The sequence below is a fragment of the Oryctolagus cuniculus genome, chromosome 18, assembly GCF_964237555.1.
Source record: "Oryctolagus cuniculus chromosome 18, mOryCun1.1, whole genome shotgun sequence".
Taxonomy (NCBI): domain Eukaryota; kingdom Metazoa; phylum Chordata; class Mammalia; order Lagomorpha; family Leporidae; genus Oryctolagus; species Oryctolagus cuniculus.
The window spans coordinates 8,924,186-8,934,086 of record NC_091449.1 but is presented as its reverse complement, the minus strand read 5'-3'; the positions used below and the strand labels follow the sequence as shown (position 1 = coordinate 8,934,086).

General features: G+C 41.1%; 1 protein-coding gene across 1 annotated transcript; it reads right to left on the bottom strand.

The window, feature by feature from the left end:
• Nucleotides 1-7,472: 7,472 nt before the first annotated feature.
• ORYCUNV1R1562 (vomeronasal 1 receptor oryCunV1R1562) lies at nucleotides 7,473-8,420 on the bottom strand. The gene is given in 1 exon segment (NM_001167249.1): nucleotides 7,473-8,420. A coding segment is annotated over 1 exon segment (948 nt).
• Nucleotides 8,421-9,901: the final 1,481 nt, after the last annotated feature.

The following is a 9,901-nucleotide window of genomic DNA, read 5'->3' as shown; positions in this document are numbered from 1 at the left end:
TCTATTCCTATAAATGGCAAAAAATTATATGGCAAAAGAAAGGCTTAATATTCTGTGATGAAATATCTACAATGTTAGCACTATCATATAATGGCTAAATATCACCATGTTTTTGCTTTGAGACAAATGAAAGAAAATAGCTGCTATTTCTACTTCTATTCCTCATGCTTTTTTAGGGGTCTCTTTTAAGAAACAGAATGCTATCAATGTCATTACAAAGAAACAAACAGATTTATCACTGATGGATTCTATCATTCAGGAGACATTCACAGAGACATTGGCTAAATTACTGAAAGATTTGATGAATATTCAAGGTTAATGAGAGCAAAATCAGAATAAAAACCATCTGAATTTCTAACATAAATTGCTCTGTTTAATATATCAAAAACATAGGATAAATGTCACAATATGTGATAAAATCTCTAATCAGAAATGACATAAATTGATCTAAGTCTGACTGCACACTTTTTAAGTACAATGGGTATACATTGTACTTGAAACTAGAAGTAATAACTACAAATGGAACGATGGAAGAAAAACAAAAGAAAATAACAAAAAGTAGGAAAGGAGTTTTTAAAATGAAATTAGAGGCACATTTATTCCAGTGTCCTAAACATCCAGGTAGGTACTGAAAAGAGCAGAGCATAGGGCAAAAGCAAAGAACACTCAGTGGCTGAGGGCAGTGAGAGATGTGGAGAGGTTCAGACAATGGGAAAAGAAAAGAATGAAGCATGAGAAACCACGGGAAACTTGTTGAAATGAAATGGACACTATGAGAAACAGTGACTTGATCAGCTCTTGTCCTGACGGTTGATGTACAATGTAATACTTTATCCATTTTAGTAATTTTTTTTGTTCTAGTACCATTGGTTGAACTCTGTAATTAACACACAATTATTCTTAGGTGTTTAAATTTTAACTGAAAAGTGATCCCTGTTAGGAATTTGGAAAACATTATGCTGAGTGAAATAGGCCAATCCCAAAGGGACAAATACCATATGTTCTCCCTGATCGGTGACAACTAACTGAGCACCAAAAAGGAAACCTGTTAAAGTGAAATGAACATTATGAGAAATGGTGACTTGATCAGCCCTCACCCTGACTGTTGATGAGCAACTTAATATGTTATCCCTCTTAGTATTTTTTTTGTTTGTTCTACTTAATACTTTTGGTTGAATACTGTAATCAATACACAATTATTCTTAAGTGATGAAACTTAACTGAAAAGTGATCGCTGTTAAATATAAGAGTGGGAATAAGAGAGGGAAGAGATGTGCAATTTGGGACATGCTCAAGCTGACTTACCTCAAACGGTAGAGTTAGAAACATACCAGGGGATTTGAATTCAATCCCATCGAGGTGGCATGTACCAATGCCATCTCACTAGTCCCAGTGATCAATTTCTGTCCACAATTGATCAAAATGATAGGACTAAGAACCAAAGGGATCACATAAACAAGACTAGTGTCTGCAAATACTAGCTGATAGAATCAAAAAGGGAGAGAATGATCCAACATGGTAAGTGAGATACACAGCAGACCCATAGAATGGCAGATGTCCTAAACAGCACTCTAGCCTCAGAATCAGCCCTTAATGCATGCAGATCCGGCTGAAAAGCCCATGAGAGTATTTCAGGCATGGAAAGCCAAGACACTCTGGGGGAAAAAAAACTAAATGAAAGATCTCTGTGAGTGAGATCCCAGTGGAAAGAACGGGTCATCAAAGAAGGAGGTACCTTTCTCTGAAGGGAGGAGAGAACTTCCACTTTGACCATGGTCTTGTCTAAATATTGTCAGAGTCAGTGAACTCAGGGGGCTTCCATAGCTTTGGCAGCTCATGACAAGAGCCTAGGGTGATTACTGATGCCATAAACAAGAGTGTCAATTTGTTAAGTCAACAACAGGAGTCACAGTGCACTTACTCCTCATGTAGGATCTTTGTCCTTAGTGTGCTGTACATTGAGATTTAATGCTATAACTAGTACTCAAACAGTATTTTTCACTTTATGTTTCTGTGTGGGAGCAAACTGTTGAAATCTTTACTTAATGTATGCTAAACTGATCTTCTGTATATAAAGAAAATCGAAAATGAATCTTGATGGGAATGGAAGGGGAGAGGGAGTGGGAAAGGGGAGGGTTGCGGGTTGGAGGGACGTTATGGGGGGGAGCCATTGTAATCCATAAGCTGTACTTTGGAAATTTATATTCATTAAATAAAAGTTAAAAAAAGAAATAATAAAAATCAAATAATCAAATGCAAAAAAAAAAAAAGAACAAGAACATATAAGTAAAGGTCACAGAAACATGGAGGATGAATCTGAAGACAACAAAAAGGAGTAGGTGTGAGCAGGCATAGTGGGGAGCAGGCAGGTGGCAGAGGCCTCGCCGCCCTCCCGCCCCAGGCTGAGGGTGCAGCGTCCTTACTAGGTGCATCCTGGACAGGCTGGGGCTGCCCTGCACTGACTGTGGATCAGGTCCAGGCTGGCGGGATGTCTGATCCCATCTCCTTTGCCATCCACAGCCTTGCTTATCGTCATCAATATGGTGACCCAGGGAGAGCCCCAAATCGCCCTCCCAGACGCACAACGAGTCTCCTAGGGGAAGGTATGGGGTTTCCTCACAGGCAGCACTATGTCGGTCATTGGGGCTGCATTTTCCCCAGGTGAGTGGTGTCAGAAAGTAAACTTCAGGACAACACAACTCATCAAAACTTCGTCTCCAACAGCTGGTGGCAATCCTGATCTCACTATTGGCTTCTTAATTTTCTTATTCAAGACCTGAAGTTTGACTTTATTTTCCCTTTAAATTTGGGGTTATTCAGGTCTTCAAAGAAGGAGGTACCTTTCTCTGAAGGGAGGAGAGAACCTCCACTTTGACTATGACCTTGTCTAAACAAGAGAAGAGTCAGAGAACTCAGAGGGCTTCCATAGCCTTGGAAACTCATGACTAGAGCATAGGGAGATTACTGATGCCATAAACAGGAATGCCAATTGGTAAAGTCAACAACAGGAGTCACTGTGCACTTACTCCTCATGTAGGATCTCTGTCTTCAATGTGCTATACATTGAGATTTAATGCTATAACGAGTACTCAAACAATATATTTCACTTTGTGTTTCTATGGGGGTGCAAACTGTTGAAATCTTTACTTAATGCATACTAAACTGATCCTCTGTAAAAAAAAAATTATCAATTCCCAACTTGACTCTCACTGGGATTAAACATGACAATAGGTCTGATCTGATTTCATCATCATTTAAAAAAAAATCATCTATTATTTTTCACTTTATGTTTCTGTGTGGGAGCAAACTGTTGAAATCCTTACTTAATGTATACTAAGCTGATCTTCTGTATATTAAGATAATCGAAAATGAATCTTGATGTGAACGGAAGGGGAGAGGGAGTGGGAAAGGGGAGGGTTGTGGGTGGGAGGGACGGTATGGGGGGGAAGCCATTGTAATCCATAAGTCGTACTTTGGAAATATGTATTCATTAAATAAAAGTTAAAAAAAAAATTGGGGTTATTTTCTAAGAGTTTCTCTTTTTACCTCTCAGTCCTACTAATGTCTTTTTGGGGAATCACTTTGTTATTATTATATATTTAAACATCTGTTTGTTTGAAAGGCAGAATGAGAGAAAGAGACCGAGACAGAGAGAGAATACCTTCTATCTGCTGGTTCTTTCTCCAAATTGTCAAAATGACTGAGGCTGCTCCAGGCTGAAGCCAGGAGCCAGGAATCCCATTTGTGAAATTGCTTGGGCCCATGTGCTGCTTTCTTAGGCACCCCATAAGGAAGCTGCTTTGACCGAGGGGCAGCTGACACTCCACGGGCATGCTGGCTTACAAGTGGGAAGTTAACCTGCTGCATATTACCAGCCCCTACTGTACTTCTTTTAGTATCATTGTTTTTTTTTTTTTTTTTTTTTTTTTTTTTTTTTTTTTTTTTTTTTACCAGCAGAGTGGATAGTGAGAGAGAGAGACAGAGAGAAAGGTCTTCCTTTTGCTGTTGGTTCACCCTCCAGTGGCTGCCATGGCTGGCACACTGCAGCCGGCACACCGCACTGATCTGATGGCAGGATGCAGGTACTTATCCTGGTCTCTCACGGGGTGCAGGGCCCAAGCACTTGCGCCATCCTCCACTGCACTCCAGGGCCACAGCAGAGAGCTGGCCTGCAAGAGGGGCAACCGGGACAGAATCCGGCGCCCCAACCAGGACTACAACCCAGTGTGCCGGCGCCACTAGGCAGAGGATTAGCCTAGTGAGCCGTGGCACTGGCTAGTATCATTGTTTTCTTATAAGGTGCTCATTCAATCCTCACACTTATTGACATAATGGACTTCATAGGAAGGAATTTTAGTTCACTTTTCTCTGTTATCTAGAAATACTATTCTTAAGGTTTAATGTGTATGGATAAGGGCTATGAGCACTGTTTCCTATTCAATTATTTATTTGGGGGCTGGCATGTTGTGTAGCAGATAAAGTTGATGCCTGTGGTGCCTGCATCCTCTATGGGTGCCTGTTTGTTCCAAATGCTCCACTTCCAATCCAGCTCCCTGCTGATATGACTGGGAAAGCAGCAGAAAATGGCCCAAGTGCTTGAGCCCCTGTACCCACTTGGGAGACGTGGAAAAAGCTCCTGTCTCCTAGCTTCAGAAAGGACCATCTCTAGCCATTTGGGGAGTGAACCTCTCTCTCTGTTCTCTCACTCTCTATAACTGCATTTCAAATAAATAAATATTTTTTTAAAAAATGATTTACTTCTAGTCTGTAACTCATTACGGCTGAACAGAGAGCACACGTGTCTAAATGAATTAAACTCTTTTTTAAAAAATTTTTATTTAATGAATATAAATTTCCAAAGTACAGCTTATGGATTACAATGGCTCCCCCCCATAACCTCCCTCCCACCCGCAACCCTCCCCTCTCCCACTTCCTCTCCTCTTCCCTTCACATCAAGTGAATTAAACTCTTGAATCCTATGGACATTCACTGTGATTTCAATGCACGGTTGCTTTTTCCAAGTGCCTTGACTGCTGGGGAAAGAAACATAAGGATTTTCTGTAACTGTGGAAATTACTGTTCTATGCCATAGGTCAAGGGTGTTCAATGTCTTATTCACATTTTTATCACCCTGCTGTTGTTCTGGGTTATATTTATGTTAATGAGTAAAGTACACTGATAAGATTCCCACTGTGGTTTGCAATATTTCCATTTTTAATCATTCTATTGATTTACACACTTATTAAAATGTTATTAATTTGCATATAGAAATATAAAATTTGAATTAAGATAACCTCTGATTGGCAGCTAATACGCATGCAAAAACATATGTAGGAATGAAGTGGTCACTCTGGGATATGATTATGGGTTTCAGCCCATGTTTACACTCCAGTGGAATTGTGGCCTTCTTACATTTCTTTTAAAAGATTTTATTTATTTGAAAGTTACAGTTACAGAGAGGAAGAGGCAGAGAGAGAGAGCAGAGCTTTCATCAGCTGGTTCCCTTCCCAAATGGCCCAGGCAGGGCTCAGGCAGGCCAAAGCAAGGAGCCTGGAGGAAATGTTGGGGACAGTTTCTCTCAAAGGGAATTCTTGTGAATGTTGGCTTTCTAGTGTAAATACCTGTGTAGGATGTTTATTGTTTCCACCAAGCTGCAGAGAAGGACTCATCAAACCTGGCAACAGAGAGGACTTCCCGGGCCGCCTCAGCACAGGGCCCAGAAGCCTCTGCACCCGGGCTCCATCTATGACGTCACTTCCCCGCGCCCTCAGGGTGGTGCCTCCTGAGCGGCTCCGTGGCCTGAGCACCAGCCAGCAGACCCGGAATTGCGATGTCGCCTCTGCGTGGCCAAGAGCCTGAGCGGGAGAGCCCTCAACTCTCTTACAACCCACACAGACCCAGGCCAGAGGCGCTCTTACACAGACCACCTCCGAGAGGACGCAGGACACGCAAGAGCGCCTCATGGATGATCGGGCAACAGCATAAGACCAACAAGGATGGGGCGCAGTGGAGACGGGGGGTCGTGAGGGGCTGGGGCAGCGCCGCTGTTCTGCTTCTGGAACTGGGTGCTGGTGCGTGGGGGTCCACTGCGAAAATCCATAGAGCAGGAGAAATTGTAGAGAATTTGCTGAACTTCAACATTCAAAACTACTGAAGGAGAGGACAGCCGGTCACAAAACTGGAATTGGATTTGGTAATTCAAGGAAAAGACTATTTCAAACTGCACTGATCAAGGGAATGAAACCATGACGAGGGCAGAGGAGGACGTGGAGCGCCGTCCAGGAGGCAGCCACATGTGCTCAGGACCAGAGAAATCCTGGAGCGGAAAGAGGCAGTGGTGGAGGACAGACCACCAATAAGCGACGGACCAGTTCTTAGTTGAAGGTCTCAGAGGTGTATTTCCAAATGTCACCCTGACACAGCAGGATAAAGCACAGATTTTCTGAGCTCCTGTAATAAACCGAGTTTCTTCACAGGAAGAGCCTCTTTCTTGAGTTAGATAAGGGTTGGAACCACAGAAAACCAAAGAGAGAGGAACCGTGCGCTCCTGAAAGACAGGGATCCAACCCTCGGAATCTAATGGTGATGGGAGGTGAAATCCATCAGCCTTGGGGACAAAGACATGTGCTACGATTCAAGCAGCAGAGCACGTGTTGATGTCCCTGAGGAACAGAACAGAACAACAAGTTAAGTGGGTTAGAGACTGTAAGATAGGGAAGATTAAATTGGAAAAAAATTATATTGATTAAAAAGATTTTGTGAAGTAAATACACTGAAAGTCTCTACAACCCAACCACTGGGAAAGCCTCAGTTCATACTGGTGGGTATTTAACTGCAGCACACAACTCCTGGACAGCACAAGGGACTGGATCCAGATAACAAAGTTAGGAGTATGAGAAGGGGAGGGGATCTTATGGAAGGATTTATGCACATGCTGGGGGACACCCCTGCATTTCATTGTCTTTTAAACGATGAACCTCAAAGATTTCCCATCATCTTCATCAGCTCTCTTTTCTGAGTTATTTACACAGGAACATTATATTTCCTGCATCCCATTCTCTAAAAATTCCTGTGTTTTATCTCCTGAGGTCACTTGATGCACATCTAAGCTGTAGCCAAGTCCCTGAAAAATGAGACCTGGGTATTAAGATTTGTTGAATGAATAAGGAAGTTCTTACAAGCAGCACAGCTGAACAGAAATATGAGGCAAGCACCAAATACAAGTTTGCATTTTCTAGTAGGTGCATTAAAAGCAGAGGAAATTAGCTTTAGTTGTAGACAATACATTAATTTCACCCAAAGGATAACATAAACAGGTACTCAGTGGGAAATTTTATATATTGATTCAATTAAACATTTTGAAATGTGTTTTTGAAATGGACCAAATACTTCAAGTGAGAATAGTTCCATGGTCACCTGCCTTCGTTTCCTCATAAAATTTTATGGACTCCTCTGTGCTAAATGATGTGAGATCAACCAAGGAAAGCACTTGGAGAAAAAGGCATTCTCATCATGGAAAGGGAAGAAGTCCATTTGGGAATATTTTTGTTATTTTTCATCAACAAAAATGGGCAGAAAGTTGGGTAGCATGATGATAAAATTCCAGTAATGCCCACCAATCTTGAGTCTTTCTCAGGTCTATAAAATGCATAAAGGGTCACAAAGTTGTTGCAACAATAAAAGAGCACAAAGCAGAATACCAGACAAATAATAGTGTGGGTGGCTTTGTTTTCTGGAGACATCTGTCTGGATAGGCTGGAGCTGTGGATGTGTTGGGCTCTCCTGCGGTGTCTGTAGAGGAGCCCCACCATGTAGAGGCTGGACATGATCATCAGTGCCACGAACAGGAGATCACGAATCACTATGACACTTATAAATGACCATGACTGGTGATCTCGAAGCTGTATAGATTGACAGTATGCATGAACAAATCCATGACCAACGACAGTGAAATTCCATTTGGCTCTTACAGTTTCAATGATGTGGATATAGATCAGCATGTTCATGACCCAGAAGAAAAGGAAAGAGGGAAGTATCCAGGCAGACAGCTTAGATTTCAGCCTTGCCCATTTAGAATGACTGGGGCTGATAGTGATGGCTTGAAATACACTCAGGAGAGAGGTGGTGCAGATGGAGAGACCCCGGGTGACTCTGTAGATGTAAAAAACAGTTTGACAGCCAGCGTTATCTAAGAAACGTTTAACTCCAAAGGATGACACGATGTCTGGTATTGACTGGAACACAATGGTTATAATATTGGCCATTGTCAGGTGCATGAAAATGCAATCTATGGGCTTCTTCAGCTGAGGCTGGATTAGGAAGGCATAAATATAGATCATGAAGAGAAATGAATTGGCCATGACACCGATAAAAATCTGAGTTATGAGAAAAAAGCTCAAAATTGTGTCATTTGGAAACATGTCAATGACATTTCAGTTAGGCAAGGTTGTCATCTACTGAAAAATAAATGGATTGTACTGTGACATGATGTTTTTAACAAGGAACCTTTGAGCAATGTGAAGACTGACAGTTCAGTGTTAGGAAGACAGAATAAATGGTCAAATTTTCTGTTTCAGTCTTGGCTGTGCCACTTCCAGAAATAGAATAGTGGGCAGTGCTTGAACCTCAGACTATGAAAGTAGGTGATACGAAGAATGCAGAACCAGGATGCTCACATCCTACATTCTAGTGTATAGCCCAAGAGGGCAGGCTGGCATCTGTGAATGACAAATTACATTAAAAGTGATATTTTTCTTCAGAGTATAGATTGCTTCTTCCCTCTAATGATATCTGTATATCCTAACCTTTCTAAAGCACACTACATGTCTGATACATGTACAGTACTATGAATATCTGAACTTCTTTCTTGCAATTTAGATTGCAGAACAATTCTTTCAAGACAGGGAATATTTAATCACTCTCGTATTATGTCACTCTAAATATATGGTTCATTTTTAAAATAAAGAAATATAGCATGGAGTTTTCAAGGGGGCTTTTTCTCCTCCCCTCATCCAACCAGCAGTGGTTGTTGGAGACATATTTGGTTTCACACTTGGCACAGAGCTCCTGTCGCTTAGTGGGTAAAGGCCAAGATTGCTGTTAAATTTCTCACCATGCACTAAATTTCCCACGATGCACAGGACAGTCCACACCACAGAACTCTTGGGCCCCAAGAAGAAGTCACATGACAGTTGATGAGCCCAGAATAGCAAATTATCACTGAGTTTTGCTCCCTGAAGCACATGTAAACTAAATATTTTGGCCCAAACATATTTTGAGCATTTTTAGAGGAATCAGAGTTGGTTCACAAATATAAGAACAGGAATGGTATCATGGTCACTATGGGTGACTTCTAAATTAATAACTTTAATATCTATATTTGTTGATATTTGGAGTTGTTGCCTATATCATTCTCTGAGACTTACTATCTCAATTGTCTTTGTTGTGCACACATTACCATTCTTTTCTATATAGATTTTTAGTTATGATCTCACTTCTATATGGACTATAAAAGATCAAAGTTTGAGAAACAGAGGAAAAGTGATTCTCAGGAGTGATAAGGTAGGGGAGAGTGATGTTAGTGAAAGGTTACCAACTTACACTTAGCAAATGAATACTTTCTGGATAGCTGCTGCAACATGAGTCGAACAACTTGATAATAATGTACTATATTATTTATATTTGCTCACAACTTGGCTCTTACAATGCTCTCACCAACAAATAAGGTTTCTATGGAAGGTGAATGGTATGCTAATAAACTAAGTTGTAGTACACTTTTCAAATATATGTCAGATCATCCCAGTGTTTTAGCTATCAAATAGGCTTTCATCTATCAATTATACCACCACAAAGCTGAAGGCAGACTAAATCACAAAAGGCAGAGAACGCAAAAGTCAAAAAT